The sequence below is a fragment of the Rutilus rutilus genome, assembly GCF_951802725.1.
Source record: "Rutilus rutilus genome assembly, chromosome: 9".
NCBI classification, from domain to species: Eukaryota; Metazoa; Chordata; class Actinopteri; order Cypriniformes; family Leuciscidae; genus Rutilus; species Rutilus rutilus.
Genome location: NC_140223.1, coordinates 34,072,526 through 34,096,801, shown reverse-complemented (window position 1 = coordinate 34,096,801; position 24,276 = coordinate 34,072,526). Strand labels below are relative to the sequence as shown.

At 37.9% G+C, this 24,276-nt stretch overlaps 1 protein-coding gene across 1 annotated transcript; it reads right to left on the bottom strand.

Annotated features, from left to right (window-relative positions):
- Nucleotides 1-2,463: 2,463 nt before the first annotated feature.
- Nucleotides 2,464-17,346, bottom strand: mxf (myxovirus (influenza virus) resistance F; the record flags this gene model as incomplete). The annotated part of the gene is made up of 13 exons (XM_084419633.1): nucleotides 2,464-2,862; nucleotides 6,696-6,959; nucleotides 7,036-7,112; nucleotides 7,608-7,766; nucleotides 7,855-7,987; nucleotides 8,092-8,214; nucleotides 10,028-10,106; nucleotides 10,179-10,377; nucleotides 10,488-10,626; nucleotides 11,041-11,195; nucleotides 11,436-11,570; nucleotides 15,642-15,850; nucleotides 17,297-17,346. The coding sequence occupies 13 exons, from the start codon at nucleotides 17,344-17,346 to the stop codon at nucleotides 2,638-2,640; spliced, it is 1,947 nt and encodes a 648-aa protein (XP_084275759.1). The 3' UTR covers nucleotides 2,464-2,637.
- Nucleotides 17,347-24,276: the final 6,930 nt, after the last annotated feature.

Here is a 24,276-nt window from a genome sequence, read left to right as displayed (position 1 = left end):
TATATATAAAACGGAGAGGCTCGGGAGCGCGCATGCACGTCACATCCGGTGGATTTCGCAGAAAATCCGACCCGGAGACTTCACATAAAAATAGGAATACTGGCCTTCAGAGGTAATAGCAAAACGCGAAAAGTGGATCATTGTAATGTGTGATTACAACCCCTTCACAGACGGGCAATAAAAAAAGGATTCATTTTATAAAAAAAGTTACATACAGCACCTTTAAGCATGGGTTAGAAATGTCTGTCCATTCACTGGGCAGGGCAGTCCAAAAGTGATGGAGAACCAGTAAGTAGAAGAACATCAGGCTGGATAGGCGACAAGAGTGAGACTAGAGCAAGAGCTGCTGGCAGTAAGCACTAAAGATACAGGCCAAAGCAATCCAGCAATAACAAGAGTAAAAGAAAAACGATAAATAAGGAGGAACATAAGGAACAGGTCGAAAATCAAGTAACTGAAAAAGGACATGACAAAGGATAAACTAAGGGCCCGTCCACACGGAGACGCGTTTCGCTGTATACGTATAATTTTTTTATCGTATTGGCGTTTCGTCCACACGGATCCGGCGTTTTGGGAGACTGAAACCGCTATTTTTTGAAACCGGGTCCCAAAGTGGATAAATTTGAAAACGACACCCTTGCGGTTTCGTGTGTACAGCCAATCCGTATATTTTGTGAAACGATGATGTCATCACATCACGTGTCGTCTGTGTCACGAGTAACAGCAACAACAAAAAGGCGGACTTATATGATCGTATTCGTGCTGCAGAAGCTACTAAGCCTACTAGCTTTATTACAGCAAAATCTATTGCTTCTCTGCAACTGTGGTGAGCAAAAAGCGATAATCTTTGTCTTCTTCTTCTTGGTTCGTATCATAGGTTCGTATACAGCGCGCAAGGTTATGCGCATGCTCAAAGTCTTCTTCTCCGTGTATAGTGTATCTCTGTGGCAGAATTACAGCGCCCTATACTGGTCTGGCATATATACTACACCGTTTTCAGTCGGTTTCAGTGGTTTCGTGTGTACGCAGATATTTCTTGAGACGATGCCGTGTTTACGGAATTTTTTTTTAGAACGAGAAAAAAAAAATATCGGATCGGGAACGCACCGGCTTCGTGTGGACGTGGCCTAAGAGGTGTGGTAAGAGGAATCAAGGAAGAAGGAAAATGGTCACATGGCAGACTAAAAAACAAAGCAGTTCTACTTTGGCTTTGTTGTTGTTTTTACTGCACTGTGCATATCATATGAAATCATAAAATGAACCATCCATCTTCAAATTCACTTGTCCTATGTAGGGGCCTGGAATGCTGGAGGCTGGAGGGAATCAACCTGGATGCATGGCCAGCCCTTCACAGGGAGGGCTAACACACACACACACACACACACACATTCACACAGAGAGAGAGAGAGCGAATAGGATTTATGTCTTTTATTTTTCTCCACCCTCTGATAAAGCAATTGCTCTGGCTGCCACTTTTGTAAAGTCAGACTTAATAAGTTACTATGTGTCAAGAATGAAGGTATTTGAAGGTAAATAACTATTACACCTTATCAACCTTATCTATCCAATATTAGCCGAATTGACCAAACCCATGTTAAGGACGTCGACCAAAGTTCCCCCTCTAACCACTTTATTATTGTCACAAATCGTTTTATGCTGCAGGAGAAGTTGGGGCGGAATCCACTTGTTATTGTGGCTGAGAGAAGAGTATGCAAGGGTGAATATATTTGGAATACATTAATTTAACTGTTTTAATAGTAAAGATGATACAAAAGTTGTCCTTGTCTTTATGGACTGTTGTATCACAGGGTTGGTTGTGCAAAATTTACATGCATTAATGACACAACACACTTTAGATTAGTGATTAGACTTAGTGATCAATGAATTAGGCCACTTGATGATGACGACCATTTGATTTTATTTGATTCTGGGTTATTTCACAACAAATACATGTGCTCTAAACACACTGTTACAACAGCCAATGAAAAATATAATAAAAATCCAAGGGTCAAGTGCCCAACTAAGGAACCACTACTTACAATAATGGTAATTAAATTAAACATTTTCAATAAAACATCAAAGTGGCGGGAAAATCAAACAAAGGAACATATATGATGAATGAAAACAAACTGAAAGTCCATGAAAGTGAAACTAAAGATGAATACGTCCAGATAACTGTGATCTTGATCTACAGTACAGGAATGCCTGTAGTAAAAATGATTTAAAAAAAACAAAACAAAAAACCAATGACAATTCTCATGTGAGGCATTTATATGCATTGTTGTAGGATATTGTTTGTAAAATAATTAAATAAACTAAGTGAGAGTGTGAAAATTGAGTTTAAGATTTTATTGTTTTTTTATTATAATTATGGGTTTTATGTCAGTTTGGTTTGACAATGTAAGTCAATTTGACAACCTTAGACTACATTACAGTAGCCTTCTGTACAATTTCCATTCAGCCAAGATTTGTAAAATTGATCTTATATTGTTTGTTATTTATTTAACTTATAGAATTACTAATCTGAAATAAAGTAAATTATAGTAATTATTAGGTAATTATAGTATATCTGGTAGCCAATTTCTGTATCCCTGATGCAAAAATTTCTGCATATCCTTTATGTTTGATGAAGATGTCTCAGAGTTTGTTGCTTATCAGTTCTTGAGCTTGTGTGAGGCGTTCCAGTCGCTTCTTTAGATCAGCTCTCCTGCGTCCTCGCTCTGAGTCTTCACTCAGCAGTCTGACCACATCTGCCCCGTTCCTCAATTCTAGCATCTCATGCCGCAATGTCTTAGCTGCATCCTTCAGCATGAAGAGAATTATCAGCATGGGCACATAGTCTGTAAGGCGTTGATAGACGATCTATATGGAGGCAGGACATGGAAAAATAAAGATATTTAATCAACATTTGGGGGTTGGCTTCCCTTTACAGTGATATATCTGGTGAATCTCTTGTGCCAATGCACCTGCATTGTGTGGTTTGGTTGCACATAATGACAAATTGTTATTAACTGATCATTGATCTGATCATAAAAATAAAAGTGCCTGGTAAAACAACCAAAATAGGGTTTTTACAGTGATTTCTTTTTAAGACTCTTTTTTTGTTCCTTTAAGAACTTTTCAGTAATAATATTTATGGCAATTGGTTGAAGACTCACTGAAGCATTGCATCACTGGTGCCTCATAAGCAACCACCTGCATCATCAATACTCAGATTTCTCTTCTTCAAGAAGATTTAGGCCTATCTGCCCATGGTACTTGGTTTATATATTAGAATTCGTTTTGTTCATTGAGTGGATTATTCTCATTTTGTGAGCACAATACCATTTCAGAAGGGTGTGGCTCTGTGTACCTGTTTTATTACAAACGAGGACGCATATTGTTAAGTGCGTTAAGTTCTTGATCTATCAGCATGCTCACTGAATGCTTAGCAACTCATCTAATTGTCCACACTGAAAAAACTTCAGGGTGAAAATGTTTTGTTCTCATTTCTCCTTCTTTTTGAGGAAGGAAGGAAGATCAGCTAACCCCCAAGGATTTATATCCAAGTCTGGAGGCTCACAGTGAGATTTTGTTTAGCGTGGATGAGGATGATGTTTTGTCCTCGACTTCCGAGGAGCTTGCGGGCGGTCCAACTGACATGCCTCCCCCAAGTGGGCAGGAAGCTCATCCATCTCTGGCTTATACAGAGTTGTTTGATATGATTTCATGGGCTGTTGACAAGTTGAAGCTGCACTGGGAGGTACAAGCTCAACCACAGTCAAAGTCCACAGCCTACTATTCTGTCCAAGCCTTGTAGGACCATGTGGTCCCTTATTGGCAACTCATACATGGTTGCTGGTCAGGTGTGTGCGGTTCTGCACACCATGGTGGTTTTGCTGGTGTACCAGGCAGATGTTCTCAAGGAACATTTAGTTCCTGGTGCAAAAGCCCCTTATGTAGTCTCAGTTCCACTACACTTTGCTTTGTAGGGAAATCTGAGTTGTGATGGCATGGGCGCTCCCTTATAAAGCATCAGAGACCTAATGCCTCAGTTAACAGTGCTTGTGCCATCAGTCAGAGAATTGGTGTGATTGACATCAGATAATCGTGACACTAGAGGGTATTCCAATAGTGTCAGCTACTAATGCAGCATTGAGTAAACCTATTCAAGGAACGTCTCAGTTACGTATGTAACCCTTGTTCCATAAGAGAGGGAACGGAGACGTTACGTAGGATGACGAATAGGAATCTTGCTTAGAGAGCAAATCTACTTCGAATGTAACTAAACGAGCCAATGGACATTGGCATGCAATGGCTTGGGTATATAATGAGCAGAAGGTGCAATTGCATCTTTAGGTTTTCGCTGAGGATCCGAGCCGTAACCCCATCACCTAGCGGTGGTACAGCAACAGTGGTGACTGTACCTAACATCTCCATTCCCTCCTTCAGGGAACGAGGGTTACATACGTAACAGAGACGTTCTCTTTCAATCGGTCTCTCAACGTTACGTCGCACCAACGAAAAGGAATCCCCACTCCTAGCGCCCTTCCAGCGTCCTACGAAAGCCTCCAATCCTTCTTGTAAGACAGGATCGGGCTTACGCAGAAAATCAAATCACTGCTGGATAACACTGGGAAAACGTGCCCTTCCCACTGGAAAAGGAACACTACCGAACAACATTCTACCCCGAAGGAGTTACTGTATGTGTAGATGACATATGGATAAGCCCCGCCCCGTAGGGTTGACTACATATGGAAGTTACTGGGGTGACTCTATCCCCACAAAGATGGGTACCTACAAGGGAAAGACACAAGCTTCCATTTAGGACCAGCCGTGGAGATTACACATATGGGATCCCCACAGGGTCAAACATATGGCACCCAGCCTAAACCCGGTTCTCAAGGATTCAGCGGAATATAGGCCTGGTGCCGGACGCTCCGCCTGGTGCCGTCCGGCAGCCAAGGGTGATGGAGGACTCACAGGGTTTACCCGTAGGAACTCTCTGGAGCAACAGCATATATCTTGACACAGCAAGTCGACACAAGCCGGGTCCACTAAGTGTCTTCTACCAATTTAAGGCAAGAACACAGGAGGATACCGGCGCTACACGTAGGCTATAGAATCTAATGAACGTGTTGAGTGTCGCCCAGCCCGCAGCTCTACAGATATCTGTCAGGGAGGTGCCACGCGCCAGCACCCAGGAGGTACACAGCACACATACTTGCATAGGCCCTGGGGCCAGCTGTGAGCCAGCGCATCTAAACCGACTGTCCCTCAGTCAGAGAGTAAAACAACTGGCAGTGGGATGTTTCTGGAGAGGCAAACGAATTCAAGCAGTTCAACACTGACTGGACACGCTCCTCTGTGAGGTGTGCCGACTGTGAGACAGAGTCCAACTCCATACCGAGAAAAGTGATCCTCTGCACGGAGGCGAGTTTGATCTTTTCCCAGTGGACCCGAAAATGTTCACACAGCTCATCCCGAGTCTGTGCTAGAATAAAGCAGTCATCGAGATAGTTGAGAATGCGAACACCGTGTTCTCTCAGGGGAACAAGGGCCGCCTCCGCCTGCGCAGCACGACACTTACCTGGTTCCACCGTTGGGCAGAGGGTGTGTGAGAAGGTCTAGAGACATCCTCGAGCTGTCCACTTCTGCCCGCTGGAGACAGAGGAGGATGATGCCCTCTTGGGACCAGACTCTTTCTTTGACAATTTGGGTACCACTGGTTTTGAGGCCAGCAGCGGAACAGAAAGAAATTGAAACCAAGAATTTACCACACGGTCCTCCTCTGGGGGAGGGAGAGAAGCTTTTCTCTTCATCTCCCGAAAGGCAACTTCCTCCAAATCCAGGTTGTCCATCTCAGGGCCACTTCGCCTTACGCTTGCCGCTTGGCTTAGCAGGCGCCTGGATGGGGTGGGCACAATGCAGCTTAGGTGAAGGCTGCTGCTGCTGCATGGGAGTGGGGGCAGTCGCAGGGGGGTGACCTCAGCGACGAGCAGGCGATGCAACATGTTTTATGGCCTCCGTCTGCTTCTGGGCGGCCAAGTACTGCTGGGCGCAGCTCTCGACCGCGTCGCTGAAGAGGCCAGCATGGGAGACGGGAATTTAGGAACCGTGTCTTGTCGGCATCATGCATGTAGCCATAAGGCTATTAATAATGTTACTCAATGTCATGGCTGTATGTAACTATTTTTCTGTACTCCCCCCTGTGGTAAAGGGAAAGAATGGAATTCAGAATTCCTGAAGGTAGCCATCTTAAACAGGAAGTGATGTGGCAAGGGGCAAGGGAGACAGTTTTTTTTTTTTACCTACGTTACACCACATTGCTTGTTTTGGAAGGAGTTTTGTCTTTAAGTTTTCACCTTTTTGTTACAATAAAGATCAAGTCTTGCTAAAACATGCGTAATGTCAAAGATACTTTCCCTCACGTAAGTGGCTAAAGAAGGAAGCCACTACAATGCATGTCAGCCAGGCACAGCCAAAAGGCGTTCCTGGACCACCAGCGTGGATTTACTGCAAGGTAAGCCATTCGTAGATGTAGACCAGTGCCAGATGGGTTGATTCTTTGCAACTTTGTTTGGTGAAACTAGTGACGTTGATAGTACACACTTCAACTTTAAAGCCCCTTTGGATATTACACTTTTATTAATGACGATACGTTTACTGTCACTGTCAATAAATAAATACATTTCACAGTATGTGTTGCGACCCACCTCATAGTACAGAACCAGTTTGTCTGGAACTAGATTCCTTGAATCCAATAACGCACAACCTTTAGAATTGAAAATTGTGTCATCATCATCATAGAGGTTTTCGTCACTAGAGTCCATCCCAGTCTCCTTACGGATGTGAGAGTCATCAAGTTTCTGTTGTAATACCTTGTCCTGAGTAAAGACCAGTTGCTCCATATCAATGAACTCCTTGATTCTTTTCTCCACTTTGGCCTCTTGTTTTGACTGAATGTCATTAATCATTTTCTGAGGAGTATATCATAATACATTGCATTTACTACTACTACTGCTGCTAATAATAATAATAATAAATTGTACTTACAGATACAATGCATCTCAGTGCAGGGTACTGGTCAAAAAATAAATAACATATCTCTCTGAACACATCCTGAACAATCTCTGAAAATAAAATGTTAGTTTATGACGAGAACGAAAATTGTTAATTGTTAATTATTATAAAACTGTTGAACATTGAACCTACTTCAGAGTTACTCTGAAATGCATTGAAAAATTGTTTATTGCTAATAATATCTGTTACACAGAGGTTGCAGCAGAGATGAAACAGGATCTAAGTGCAGCAGCTTTATTCACAAAACAGAATCACAGGAACATGAACAGAACAACCAACTTAATGCAACGTAGAACTGACAAAGAACTGAAATAAACAGAAGGCTTAAATAGACAGGAAATAGAGGATTAACAAAACTAATTAAGATACACCTGAACTGAAACTCAAATCAAAACTGTAACCATGGAAACAAACAGGCAGGGGGCGGAGAAAGACAGAACTGAACTAACTGATAGATTAACCAAACACGGACAAGAACAGAAATCTAAACAAACCGTCATTGTGACAATCTGACTACACTGTATATTTATAAAATATGCACTAACCTCGTACAAGCTTCAGTGTTTTCATAGCTGGCTCTTGAAGGGCTGCCACATGGTTTTTGATGACACATTCAAATTCACAGAAGTCACTGAACGTAAGCAATTCTCTGCCACGATACATCTCATTATACTTGTCTATCATTTCATTCACTCTTGCTGTGACTACATTTGTAATAACAAAAAGGAAAGGTCTGGTTAAGGGATTTGGTACAGTCCTGCAAAAGCACATGATTTCAACATCTTCACTCACATGATACTTCAGAGCCTCTTAGGTAGATGTCCCATTTCTTGAACACAGGACGTAGAAGTGCATGAATGTTTTTATCTTTTGAATGTCCTGTTCTACTCAGTTCATTTATTTGATCGCTGAACTCCATTATTATCTATATAGGAAGAGAAAAAAAATCACAATTTATGCGATAGATATGTAGGCCTAGGTAAGATGCTAAGATGGATATATATTGTGCTTTATTCTCAGAGCTCTTACATCACTGAGAAAAGGTCCCATCAGCTCTTCTTCAATGGGTGGACCCTGCTCGTAGTTTTTAAGCTCCCTTTGAACGCTGAGTAGTTTAGTCTGAATCTGCTCAGTTAAGTAGGGTAGCGACTTCTGTGTCCATAAAAACATATAATTGTATATATTAGCTGGCTTAAAATAGTATTTAATCCGGTAACACTTTAAAATACGGATCCTTCGTTAATGAATAACTACACAGGAACAAATGAGTAACACAATGTTAACAATCTAGTAACTACAGTTAACTAACAAGTAACTCTGATTAACGAATTAGTAAGTAATAGCACACAGATTTAAGTGGTAGTTCACTATTAACTAATCAATAACTACTATTTTTTTAATACTTCCCAGAGAACTACAGAATTTTTTACAGATTTAAGTGGTAGTTCACTAATAACTAATCAATAACTACAATTTTTGAATACTTCCCAGAGAAATAATGAAAAAAATTCACAATTCATGCAAAACTGAATAACTAATGCAGGAAAAATTACTAGCACTAGATTAACATTACTGCTAGATGTACACTAATTATCAATATGTAGTAGCGTAGCAGACTTATGATTTGGGAAAGCTGTCAATAATTAGCCTATGCACTGCTGTCTTTTAGAGAACTATTCATAAACTAAATAATTTTTAAGAATTGTTTTTATAAATGCACTTGTCTGGAACACTTACCCTGTGGCCGACTTTCCGGCATTCCTCTGGACTGGCTTTGAATAACTAGACTCATCATGGTGAGTACTGGAACATACTGAGTCATCAGCCATCCAAATACCAGTTATTTTATTATTTAACCTACCTCTCAAAATTGTTTTTATGTATGTCTCTTTGTTCATATGTATATATATATATATATAAATATGTGTGTGTATATATATCCTGTGAATGATTAGATGATTCTACCCTTTCGGGTTGGCTCTTCATTAGTAACTACAGCATGGAATCATGATAACTAGTAATGACTCAAGTGTTAATGCATACTTTTATAGGACTTACAAATTATTTGGATCCGTATTCTAAAGTGAAGATCATGTTAACTAACTAGTAATGACTCAAGTGTTACTACATACCCCTATAGGAACTACTAATTATTTGGATCCGTATTCTAAAGTGAAGATCATGTTAACTAACTAGTAATGACTCAAGTGTCTCAAATGACTCAAGCTATAATGAAATAACTGGTATTTGGATGGCTGATGACTCAGTATGTTCCAGTACTCACCATGATGAGTCTAGTTATTCAAAGCCAGTCCAGAGGAATGCCGGAAAATCGGCCACAGGGTAAGTGTTCCAGACAAGTGCATTTATAAAAACAGTTCTTAAAAATGATTTAGTTTATGAATAGTTCTCTAAAAGACAGCAGTGCATAGGCTAATTATTGACAGCTTTCCCAAATCATAAGTCTGCTACGCTACTACATATTTATAATTAGTGTACAGTATCTAGCAGTAATGTTAATCTAGTGCTAGTAATTTGTCCTGCATTAGTTAATTTTTTTCATTATTTCTCTGGGAAGTATTGAAAAATAGTAGTTATTGATTAGTTATTAGTGAACTACCACTTAAATCTGTAAAAAAAAATTCAGTAGTTCTCTGTGAAGTATTAAAAAATAGTAGTTATTGATTAGTTAATAGTGAACTACCACTTAAATCTGTGTGCTATTACTTACTAATTCGTTAATCAGAGTTACTTGTTAGTTAATTGTAGTTACTAGATTGTTAATATTGTGTTACTCATTTGTTCCTGTGTAGTTATTCATTAACGAAGGATCCGTATTTTAAAGTGTTACCTTTAATCCTATTAAATTAATAAACTGACCACTTGTGACAAACTAAAAATCACAAATTTCTAAGAAAGAAAGAAAGAAAGAAAGAGGCTAGGAGCATAATAATAAAGTGCTTGCCTTGATATGATCAACCAGTTCTTTGGTTAGGTTGTCTGCCAAGCATTGAGTAGATGCTTTACCATCTTTCAATAGAGAGCTTTCAAGAAAAAAAAAAAGTGTATTATTATTATTATTATTATTATTATTATTATATAACAGTTAGAATTACCTGAAATATCGGTGGTTCCTAAAAAATAGTTTTTCCATTTCCATGGCTTTAGAAAGAGGGATTTTGTCATTGATGTCACTCTGACCACGGCATCGCACAATAATGTAGCCCTTGCTGAGAGGAATGACTTTGCCATGGACAATGTTCAAAACATCAATCTCTGCTCCTCTGTCAACAAGGTCTGGTTTTGTGAGAATTGCTATGCCATGAATTCAACAAAAAAAAGTTAAAAGTTAGGATAAGCATGAATCATAATGCTACAGGTTGGTCTGAAGAAATATACTGTAGAAATACGAAAAGTTGGCAAACCAAGAGTTCTGTATCCATCTGGGTCTACATCTTGTGCCATTCTCAGTGCTTCTGTTGTCGCTATGTCAACATTGCAGGGCACAACAACTAAAATGATGGTTTCACTTTTGGCAGTATATTTCAGTATCAAGTTTTTGATCTAAAAATAAAAGATAAAATGTCCTTTGGTTAAAAATATGAGAATCTTTAAGCCACCATGACACACCATAGAACCCATTATACTTATGCAATATAGAATAAACCATTGCCAATAAATAAGTAAATAAGAAATAAATGAATAATAATGAACATGTAGAGATGCATTAATGTGTATTATGAATGATGAAGATGTATTAAGTATTTTTCTCTCTCTCTGCTTGAGTTCATGTTGACTTTAAGTTTCATCTGTCAGCTACAAACAGACTACTTAGTGCATGAAAAAAAAAGTGTTGATTAAATCCACTGATTTGAAGTGCAGGTTGACAGCTTAAATGCCTGTTAACACAAATGTTCATATATTAACATGATTTCAAACAGCCATTTAGATTTTTGTTTTAACACTCTATTCACTCACCTGGTCACCAATATCTTCAGGTTGACCATGTACAGGTACACGGGTTATACCAGGTAGATCGATCAGAGTGAGGTCACACACATCAGGAGATGAAATTTCCAAAGAGATGAGTTCATCACATATTCCAACTGTATTTCCAGCAAGCTTGTTTTGAGCTGCCAAATATACATACATAAGTTTGCAGCAGATTCAAACAAGACTAGTTTGGGATTTTCAAGTGGTATATTTCAAGTCAAATTCCAATCGACTTTCTGAATTTGAATTGAGGAAGCAAACATTCTGAGTTTTGCTCAATTGTGTTAAACACAGATGCAATATAGGCTAGTGTTTTTTCAAAGATGACATTCATCAGGACATCATTACAACTGATGCTGGTTATTTCTGTTCATACTGACCTTCTCTGACAAGGTAATCCACCATTAATGGGTCATGAAAGGTTTCATTGTGACCACTGTAGGAAATGGTCCCTGACCACGGTCCTTTCTTTAACTTCCGTAATTTCAACTCAAGAGGACAGCGAGTGACAATACCTTAAAAAAATATATAAGCACAATGTTTCTCAAGGATATCAAGGTATGTTGGTCCCTAGTTTTCAAATCTAATTTATTTCGTCACATTGCATCAAGATCATCTCCTCCTCCTTCTACTTATATGGTATTGAGTACATTCATTGCATCGTGCCTATGCAAGAATAGACCTTTCTCGGATGTCCCATTAATGCGAAGATTTGAACAACAGCGTCACGATCATCAGCTGCAGTGCCCTTGATAGCCACCAGAGGGCACTCCAAACCTGACTATTGCCTCACCATCTCAGACTAATATGTGATGCGATCTGGGAAAACCCACCACATGGTGAAATTTTACCTATTACAGGTTTTGATATCATATAGATGCTGGTATCAAGCCCTTTCCAAATCAAATTTCTAGAATGCATTAGAGAAAGAGTATTTTCAGCTTGACACTATAAATCGCTGTTTTTCTGCACTAAACAAGGGAATTTTGCCAAGATATTTTCAGAGATAAGAGAAAAGATGTTATAGAATAATAATTTAATGGAAAAAAAAATTTGACAAAAAAACTGACATTCAAACTATTTTGGAATTTACTGAAAACGGCCCAGCGCGACATCCGACGGGTTTTCCCAGATCGCATCACATATTACCCATAACCCACTACCGGACTATTGCCACACCATCTCAGACTACATTACCCATAACCCACTACCGGACTATTGCCACACCATCTCAGACTACATTACCCATAACCCACTACCCGGAATATTGCCACACCATCTCAGACTACATTACCCATAACCCACTACCCGGACTAATCAACCATGATTGTTAACAGCTGTCTCTCATTAGCTCATTACCACACCCTATATAAGCCTGTATCTCAGTCATTCATTGTGAAGTATTGCCTAGTCCTAGTGTTACTCTGCATCTCTGAGCATTCTCCCTGGTTTTATGGCTCTTGGTTCTTTGATTTTTGCCTGTGTCCCCTGCCTTTTTGTTTTTTGGACTGCCTTCCTGTGCTTGACCCTTTGCCTGTATTTGATTACGATTCTAGATTACTCAATAGGCTCTATGCACGATCGCTTCCGTGTTTTGTCTCAGCCCGCCCAGTTACATCCGGTGCTGCGTCAGAAGCTGTTTTTGCATTAGGTGGAGATAATAGCAAATTACACTCGCTGTTTACAAGAACTTCCAGCGGTTAATGAGAATGATGTTAACAATATTGTGAGGCAGTTAACTGTCACACATAAGAGTAAGAAAGAGAAGTTCTTTAAATTATAAATTTCGAGCTACATCAACAACTTTGAGGGTATTCTCTCATATCGCGCGATATCCGACTAGCGAATCAGTTTCTAAAATCGTTGTCTCCGTTTCTGAGAAAATGAATTTTATTAAAGTTTTGCCGCTATACACTTCGCTATAGAACGCGCTATGCGGAAGTAAAGACGCCGGCTGAGATCCTACCGGAAATATGTCAGCAGCGTTCGTGCATAGAGCCTATAGAAGCTGCATTTGGAGGTGGTTTGAAAAGTGATTCTAGGGCTGGGCGATAAAACGATAACTATATGTATCGCGATAGACACGTAATCAATATCAATAAAAAATGCGTTCGATAAAATGTTCGAAATTTATTTATTTTTATTTATTTTTTTCGTCGGAAGAAACCAGAGGTTGCGAAGCAAGTTTGGTTGCATGAACAAAGGCAGTAAGGCACTCACTCTCTGGTAACCTAGCAACGTAGGGGGGTGACACGCTAACAGCCAGTCATGTACAGTATGGTTGCGCCCAGAGCCGTTGAAAAACGTATTTAATCATAATTACGGCTCTGGTTGCGCCATATCGTTGTCTCGTGTTGTATTCTTATGGTGCGTTCACACCGGACGCGAATAGCGCATCAGGTGCGAGTGATTTCAATGTTAAGTCAATGCAAAGACGCGTTATGCGCGTAAAAAATTCCTGCGGCGCGAATGAGGCGTAGAGCGTAGAAGCGGCGGGGTAGACGAGAATACGCCTCATTCGAGAGTAAAGTTCGCGCAAATGACGCGAATTGAGCGTCTGGCGCGTTAAGCGTGTTACGCGCAAATGATTTTATGTAGTGCTTTTTGTGCATTCACGCGTTTGACGCGAATTCGCGGGACAGGCGGAAGCACTGCTGATAGCAGCCGTCATCCAGGCGCAGCTCCTGGAGCAAATGGTGAAACTCGCCAAACTGGGTTCGCCTCCGAAGGGTCTGGTGGACCCAAATATGGCGACGATGATCCCTACGCCGCTGTTCTGCTCTCCAGAGCAAATACAGAGCGGTGACTCTCTCGATAAATGATTGATCAACATCAGACATCTTGTAAAAAGATGGCCGCCAATGGGTTTCGAAACTTTTGAAACTTTCGCCTCTGACGCGCGTAAATTTTGCTTCAAACATCAAGCATCGCGTTAGTTCAGGCAGGCCACGTCAGCCAAGCCCGCATCAGCTGTTAGCCAGCTGTTCATGACGTGGTCCAATCCGGTGTCGACATCTATCTCAGCGGCACACTTAAATCTCACACTCCTTCAGCATTTCCCTCATACTGTAGCTTGCTGCTCGCATCTTAACTCCCTCCTCCAACCCCAACTCCTCCTAACAACCTTCATCTTTCTGATCACTTGTTTTCTTTACAGTGTAATCTTGGCAAATTTTTATTTTATATTGTATTTCACATGTAATTGCTCATTTCAACTCATGTAATTGAGAATTGTAATCATGCATATACTGGTTCTGTTCTGTACCCCATGGGGGGTTTGCCTTGCTGCTCTCCCGTTCTATCCAGGCATAGCTGCATGGACAGGCGTAGGAGTTTTGCCCAGAACAGATCCATACCGCCAACACTAACTGTATGCTATATTATCGCAATAAATCTATTTATCCATACTTGGCGAAGTGGTCCTGACTGAATTTTGTTTTTACGTGCATCAATTTAGCTCTTAATGGACACAAAGTGGTCAAGCGTATAACTATACGCGGCAGGCGCGAATATGACGCGCTATTCGCGTCCGGTGTGAACGCAAGTTAAGTAACAGAACCGGCATGGAGTGATAAGTGGAAAATGAGTGCCGCAGCGAGCGAGGAAAATGTTGATAAAACAGGAAAAGTCAGCTCGCCAGTATGGCACTTTTTTGGATTTTATAAGTCTGACCGTAGTCAGACCAATGTCGTCTGCAAATTATGCAAGACCGTCGTCGGTTTCTCTGTTTATATTTAACACTTTGCACTATTTTATTACACTTTATATTAAGCATTTCTTACGTATTCTTTAATTTTGCAACTTAATGTTAGGAGATAATTGTTAAGGTTTCATTGTGATTTTAGACTTATGTTTACATTTCAATTATTTAAGTGTTTTCCATGGTTGTGTTGACATTTCTGCCTTTATAACTGAGGGGATTATAATCAGAGGAAGGTTAAAATAAAAATGTTTAAATGTAATATATTTTTGTCTCCTGGTCCTTATTTTAAATAGGTCATAAAAAATACCAATAATTATCTATATCGACCAATATGAAACATTTATATCGTGATACAGTTTTCAGCCATATCGCCCAGCCCTAAGTGATTTCAATCATATTTTTACAGATGAGTATCAGTCAGGACACTCTGGCAGCTCAAATTGGATTTCAAATGGTCTTTTACATCACTCTTACAACACACATATTGTCAAAACCAGTGATTGAAATGCCGGACGTATTCAAATGGTATATCCAAAGATTTCGGTCATGACTACATCCCGAAACATCACAATATATACCAGTCGCTTCATCAAAAATAACTGAGATTTTTCAGTTCATTTTAAACTCCAAGACCTAGCCATCAACAGAAAGGCCAGCATTATGAAGCTGATAGTGAGTGAATGACTTCAGTCTTACAACTATTTCAGTAAAGAAAATTGTTAGACATCCATATCTTTTTTTCTCAGATATACAATGGTAAGAAACATCCACATAGAACAGGTTTTGAATGAATGTAAATCTGTTTGTAATCAGCATACAAGTGATCTCAATAGCGGACCAAGTGGGAAAATATACATGCTAAAAAGTAATTTCAGAGTCTTACCACTTCCTCGAGGTAAAGCCACCCCAGAGAGAGCCTCCAAAACAGAACTCTTTCCAGAACTCTGATCTCCCACCACTGCAATGGATGGCAGATCTATATCCTTATCAATGGCGATCATCCTCAGAGAGTCGATCAACTCAATCAAAGGCTGAACAGACTCAACGAAATGATTGTGGAATGCTCCATGAGTTTGTGAGTCCGAAAATGAGCTTTATAATAAAAACATTGGGAGAGAGAAAGAAAAAAAATCATCTACTTAGTGGACAGACATGCATCACAAGAGACATTTATTTTTTCGAACCAACATGTCATGTAAAAGAGTGATGAAAATGACATTTTAAATATATTAGTACAAATATTGAGACTTTTGACTTTCTAAGGCTAATTTCAAAGCTAGCATTTTATATATTCTAAATACACACAGTAACATTATACTCTCATGCTTAATTTGCATAATTAGACAATTACACAATAACATTTTCATATCAAAATATTTTTATTTTCATATCAGAATATATTTATAATTATTGTCTCTCATGCATCTAAAGCTTATTTCTTCACTGACACTGTAGTCAATTGATGGTATTGTCAGGACTCGGGTTTGATCTTCCTTCTGTTTTCTTCCTTCTTTGTGTTTGTTTCTGTCTTTTCTACATACATTTGGACACAGCTATTTGTGTTTCACAATCTGCCCTGTTGTGTTGTGCTACCCTGTTCCTCTCCTGCATTCACTGGTCTCTGACTTTTTTACACAATGAATATTTAAATAGTTTATTTTTTATTTTACTCATTGTTTAGATTACCGTAATGTTGATCATGCATACATTCAATATATATATATATATATATATATATATGTATATATATATATATATATATATATATATATATATATATATATATATATATATATATATATATATATGTACAGTACCAGTCAAAAGTTTGGAAACATTACTATTTTTAATGTTTTTGAAAGAAGTCTCTTATGCTCATCAAGCCTGCAGTAAAAAAAACCAGTAATATTATGAAATATTATTTCAATTTAAAATAATGGTTCTCTTTTTTAATATACTTTAAAATGTAATTTATTTTTGTGATGGAAACAGTTGTGCTGCTTAATATTATTTTTATAACCTGAGATACTTTTTTCAGGATTATTTGATGAATAAAAAGTTAAAAAGAACTGTATTTATTTAGAATAGAAATCTTTTGTAACAATATACACTACCGTTCAAAAGTTTGGGAACAATAACTTTTTTTTTTTGATAATTGATAATAACTGAGTATCAAATCATCATATTAGAATGATTTCTGAAGGATCATAAGACACCAAAGACTGGAGTACTTGCTGATGAAAATTCAGCTTTGCATCACAAAAATAAATTACATTTTAAAATATATTAAAAAAGAGAACCATTATTTTAAATTGTAATAATATTTCATATTACTGTTTTTTTTTTTTTTTTTTTTTTTTTAACTGCAGGCTTGATGAGCATAAGAGACTTCTTTCAAAAACATTAAAAATAGTAATGTTTCCAAACTTTTGAAATTTTTTAAGATTGAAAGTCTGGGTCCGGCAATAGGGTAGAACAATAACATATATTAATAACATACATTTTTAGTAATCAAACTGTCAAACATCTGAAGCATACCTCTCTTCTCTTTGAGATTCGTAATCTGTAAATGTGTCCTGATCATCCATAATTTGTCTGCAAATGAATTAAGAAATTCTAAACAGAGATGTGCTTTGTTAGCAACATATTTAGCATTAACAAAAAGACACATTTAAAATAAAATGTAGTACTTTACTATGTGCAGTACTATTCAAGTGAAAGTAATGCTAAAAAAAAGAAAATGTTGTCTACCTTATGGTTGTGTTCAATGGTGTTCAAAAGTTCAACATCCCATAGGTTTATATAAGCCATCATCACACAATTTTCAACATTAATTAACAGAATGTACACCAATAAAACTAAAGTTTATTGTTTGTGAGCAACTGCTTATGAGATGACTCAGGTTTAATTACCCATCATGTCTGGAAGCAGTCAGAACTGATTCATATACATTCTTAGTTGTATCACAAATCTGTTTTTTTCTTTTCTTTTCTCAAGTCATTTCTAAGATTATCAAGTGCATTTTTACTTGTCTTGCTTCCTTATAGTAATTTTCAGGTTACAGCTGTGATACTGTGTGCGGTGTTATCCTCGATTGCCTTGGTTTTCCATCGTGTTTGGTGCTCATCTACTGCTGTGTTTGTGGAATGCATTCCATTTCTATCATTGTTCTGTCTGTTATTGATCCATCATTACTCACCTGTTCTGCTGTGCTTTAATAAACATTCCAGACTCTGGTTCATGCTATTCCTCTGTGTAGTGTGCTTCTCTGACAGATTAAAACATTTCATGAACAGAATTTACAGCCAAAAAAAAAAACTTGTAATTGAGTCAGTATAACTTTCTTGAGGATCTTTAAAGATAAAAGGTAGATTTGAAATAGGACGAAAGGTTGTTTTTTTTAAGATATGGTGTCACCACAGCATATTTAAGACTGTTCGGGAAGGAGCCAGTAGACAAGCATTTGTTAATAACCATTAACAGGTCAGGACCGACTGTGTCAATGATTTGTATGGAAAAGAGGTGGAATAACATCCTGAGGACAGCTAGATGGTGACCAACAATTTCCTTACATGAAACCAGATCAATAGGCTCAAATTCTTATGCTCTTTTTGCGCTCTCATAAAAGTATAATATACAAGTATATTTTAGATGGGATTAGGCATTAAAAGGGTTAATTAACTCAAAAATGAAAATTCTCTCATCATTTATTCACCCTCATGTCGTTTAGACTTCCGTTCATCTTCGGAACACAAATGAAGATATCTTTAATGAAATTTGAGAGATTTCTGCCCCTCCATTGAAAGTCAGTTCACCTAAAACTTGGACATACTTCATAAACTTCATAAAGAGATCTGTTAAATCTGTTCATCATATAAAGCGGTCATGTCTCTTCAGAAGACTTGGATTTAACCACTCGATTTACATGGATTTATTTTACGATCTCTTTATGAAGGTTTTCAACTTTGTCTGAGTTCCCTTTCAAAGTGGAACTTCGACGCTGTGTCTGGTATTGACTCTTTGGGTATTGTCATCAGCGTGACCGGTGTCTGAGGCACGTGTAAACAAAAGCCAATAATCATTATGTAATGGAGTTACACGTCATCAGCTTTTTTGTCTTCAGGACTGCTTGTTTATATGCGTGTGTAAGACAGGAGTCTGTTGGAGTATTGGACTCTTGAGGGAGCTGGGTGCACTCATTATGTTGCATTTGAGGTAAGAAGCTCTGATCTTGCTTGATTTTCTCCTGAGGGACAAAAATCTAGAGTTTGCACTGAGCGTGTTCGGCTCTTGACTCCTTTTATGCTTCCGAAGCTCCACACGATCTATCACTTCACAGATTTTGGCACCACTAAACACAAAAGGAAAGTAAAAGCGGCAGCCCCTCACGACCTGGTCCTCTCTCGTCCTTCACTGTCATCGCTCCTCCTTTTATGCTTCTGAAGCTCCTCCGTGAGATACGAGACCGGTACAGCGCACAGGTGATGATCATTATCAATCGCTGGTCCTCGCGCCATTCTCTCAAGGCTCTCGGCCCCGCCCTGCTTACCTCAAACCATTTTATGGATCACTATTGACATATACGAGTGATTAGAATTATATGATTTGTGTTTGTGTTTGTGCCACTGTTACATGTATGGTAATATCAAGTTTAATGTTCACCTCCATTATAGAACATGCACGAGTGTGATGCCCGAATCTGATCACCACCGTTCTATGTTTTGCCAACAGGTACAGAACATATGTTTCAAATGTATTGTTTTATAACTGTTTATTATGTAGTTTACATGTATGTAAAAGGAAGTAATCATTTAGATTGGTTGCCAACAGAATACAAATCTATCCTAAAGTGCAGATATTATTTGTAGTGCAGATATTATTTGTTTGTTTAGTTGTATGTATCCGTAGTTTCATTTATTAAAATTCATTATATCCACGCTTGATTGTCTCTGTTGCTGCTCACAGATCAAGTCACGTTAACGTTTGGTATTGCTACATGTTTTTTGTACTGTTTAGTGCTATATAGAATAAGAAAGTCATTCTTCTTGGCCAGAAGAATAACCTTCCTTAAAGAGTTGATAGAAGGTCGTACTGTTGGTTTGGTGGACGAACATCATTTGGGTGGCCCTGGTCATTTCTAGGCTTGACTACTGCAATGCTCTTCTGGCCGGACTTCCAGCATGTGCAACCAAACCTCTTCAGATGATCCAGAATGCTGCAGCTCGTCTTGTCTTCAACGAGCCCAAGAGGGCCCACGTCACTCCTCTGTTAATCTCTCTGCACTGGCTACCTCTCGCTGCTCGCATCAAGTTCAAGGCACTGACGCTTGCTTACAGATCTATCACAGGCTCAGCTCCCTCCTACTTTCACTCACTCCTACGAGTCTACATCCCTACCAGACGCCTACGATCGATCAACGAATGACGTCTCGTGGTTCCATCACAGAAAGCCACAAAATCACTTTCCAGAACATTCTCATTCACAGTTCCATGCTGGTGGAACGCTCTCCCCGGCCTCATCCGGAATGCAGAATCCCTGACAACATTCAAAAAACAGCTGAAAACCCATCTCTTCCGTGAGCACTTAACTTCATAAAAAAAAAACTAAAAAAACTTTTAAAAAAAACTTTCCCTTTAAAACCTCACTTATCATGCTTATGCTACTCTGAATAATGCCTGAACTTCGTATCTTGAGCACTTCTTGCGTTGTTGTTGTTTTTTGCCTCTTCATGATGACTCGCTTAATTTAGTCCTAATTTGTAAGTCGCTTTGGATAAAAGCGTCTGCTAAATGACTAAATGTAAAATGTAAATGTAACAGATCAGTCGATTTAAAATTAATTCTGCTAAAACTGATTCTGGAAGCTGATCTATATATTAAAGGAACTGTATGTAAGATTGTGGCCAAAACTGGTACTGCAATCACTTTCAAATTACTGTAGAGCGGTGTATCCCCTCCCCCTCCCCCCTGACTCGAGGTTGCCAGATAGGCTGCAGGATCCAGCAGGAACGTTTGTAGCTGCAGCTGTGGTAACTAGAGCAGAGCTGGCAACCCGGATGCCGAAACACTACTGACTTTGTGATTGGTAGATAGGTGGAGGGTGGAGCATCAGGCCAAAACACAACATGACAACATCAACATCAGTTGAGGGCTGCAACTTCACTTTTTAAATGACAATATCCTGGCCGGACTACTGTTGTCAGTGATATAAGTATTTGAAATGAACATGATTTCTTAATGTCTAGTGACATATCAGGGCCATTTTATGATTAATTGAAATACATTTCTTACATACGGTTCCTTTAACTATAACATATATATGTATATGTATATATAAATGTATATATTTCCATTTTAAGCTGGTTTAAATATTTATAATTGATCATAATGTGTTATTTCCCTTTTGAGCTAATTTACAAATTTAAGTAATAAATTTGGTTCCCAGGGAATACATGAACTGATGAACTAATAAATGCAATGTCAGTTAATTGGATAACATCTGTGTTAAATGCATAAATGTTCTTGCGTGGCCTCAGCTTCGGTCATCATCAGTTTTATGAACTATAGTTCAGTGGCATAAACTGGAAACAGACTTTCTTAGTTGCAAATTATAGTGTCCTAAATGTCATGAAATATGCTAAAACACACTTTTCCAGACTGCCCTAGTTTAGTAGTATGACTGTCAATAAACCAGTAAAGTCATTTTTCAATTTGGTTTCACTTTATTTTTTATTTTTTATATCACCATGCATATCATCATGTGATATCATTATATTATAAATGTCTCATGCTTCTGTAATTAACCCTATAAAGCCTGACATATGAAATACAGTAACAGGAACAGTTTAATGAACCTTTAGACAGTTTTTATATATGTTGAGTATCATATTTGATACATCAGGCTTTTATGGCTCATATAGTACAGTGAGAATGGAGCTCATAATCACGGAGGAAAAAACAGAGGGTCAAACAAGGATGCTGGAGATTATCAGTGCCTCAGGCTGTAAAGAGTGGGAAATGGATGGATGGACCCTGGGGTTAGCCCTAACAGAACTACACCAAAACACAATGAAACGTAACATATTTATGATACAGGGTTTGGAACCGTTTCTTATTGGATAACATCTGCATCCATATCTATTTGCTTGTGCATGTATCCAGAAAGTTTTTTTGATTAATATTATACTGAACATTGCAGCTAAACTGTTCCTTTTAAATCGTATTAATCTTATCTTTTATAAATATTATGTCACGTTTTTACCCATCAAAAATAAGACACTCAGACAAATAAAACAAGCAGTTTGAAAACAATAAATCTTTATTAGCATATCTAATATGTAACCATTATTACATTAGATTTGCGCAACAGAAACATATTGTAACTAGTAGACCATTTCAGATATGGAAAATTAAATAACTTTTAAAATAGAGCCTTTGAATGTCTATATAAAACAATCCCTATCATTTTGATTCTACGGTTCATACTGTAAGTGCAAGATTCAAAGAAGGAAGCTAAATAAGAAACATAATATACAATTAAGATATACAAAAAAACATAAATATGCACTACATTCTAAGTAGACATACTCTTCCGACAGAATAGAGGTAATACAGCAATCAAAGATGGTTCAAAAGATATTTCCACATCAGGTTTGGTATGATTATAATGGTAATAACACTTGAGTTAAGCTCAGCATTCACATTGTGCCTGCAATGTTTAGTGAATGATGCTCTGAATGGGGACATACAGCTCGGAGGTCACTAAACATCTGCAAAATGGACATTTAACACAAAGAACCCAGATAATAAATAGCATTCTTCATTTTTGTCACATTTTCACTTTTGCATTAACTTCACAATTACATCATTTTTGATTGTCCCGTAACCAGAAAGCATGGAATCTGTGAATAGATGTCAACAAAGAATGTAACATTAATCAACGACAATGAAATAAAACTTGTTTGGATGATAAACGGCACGTGGAAGTATGTGAGATCCTCTATGATTACTTACATGACCTTCGAACCTATAATTCAGGAAAATCAAAGGCATTTAGAACAGTAAACTTGAACTTGTAAACCTTTCGTAAAATACATTTCTGAAAGTAAGAGAAGCATTTTAGGGTTTGCCAACTTTAGGGTTAATAACTTGGAAGTGCAGAAGTTCAACAATTTACTTTGCAAACGTTTAAAAATATAATGCAGTGAACAAAGAGAAGCCAAAAGATGCCAAAATTCATATTTGCATATGATGATGGTTTATCAGATGTACTGTACTTAATTACTAAAGTCATAAAGATATATTGAACAGTTTTTTTTTTTTTTTTTTTTACATGCTGTATGGAGCCTTAAAGGTGATCTATGTAATTTGTTCAATGTTAAAATAAATTCCTTTTTTGTTTTTAACACCCAGAAATATCAGCATGGATGAAAACATCACACTACCTAAGGCTGTATACTTTTATGACAGTTGCTTTAACAACATTTGTGATGGGGGTGGGACTATCCGTTTGTCTGACCAAAGATAGAAGGTGTGTTCAAGAAATCTTCTTGAAAGCAGTCATTACTTTTGCAGTTCTGTTTGATGACAACAGTGGCACAGAATGTACATGCTATTAGGATCTGATGCATTTTTCCCTTTTTCATTCTAATGAGATCCAGTCATCTTGAGCCTTTAGTTCTCTTTTGGATTTGTTTTATTTGTTCCTCCTCTGATAGGATTGTAACCCAGTTACAACCTACACAAGCTTCTAAGTTATCATTCTTCTACTAGAGCAACAGGCAGCCATTACCAACAGAACGAGAGCTTTTTAATAGTAGAGGGAATGCCAGGTAGACCCGAAATAAATGATTGTCTTTTATATCCAATCATTGCACAGGAAAAAAGAAAAAGAAAAAAGGGCACCCTTGTGAAAAGAAAAGTGCAGTTCAGCATTCTTTTGAAAGGAGTAGACCTGCTAAAGTCGAAACTGAATTATTTATTAGCTTAAACGTGATTAGCCGAACTTAAGAGTTTTGTGATCCACTTCATAACTATTTCTTCTATATCGTCTTTGCAATATGGTTAATGTGCACTGCCAGATGTACTGGCAAACATTTATGGTAAACAAAAACATACTTTTAGGGCATTTCTATTGAAACTTGTATGCTGTATTAATAAATATATTTGTCATTATCACACATTTGTAATGAAGAAGTTGCAATTTAGTGCATTTCAAATATATGAACTTTAAATGTAATATCAAATAACACACTACAATCAAGTGCTTTACATGTGACTTAATGGCCTATGTAAGTGGAAACATGAAATCAAGTGTAGTTCTGTAAAGCACGACAAAAGATGATTAAAACATGATTTACAAAGTACACTTTAATATGAAATTATTACAAAGTGCCCCTTTTAAACGTACTTAAGTTTTGCAGCAGTCATGAAAGTGCGCTCTTATTAACTACACTTAAGTGGCTTTTATTTCATCAATATTATATTATCTGCAAATACAGTTTTTTTTTTATTTTTTTT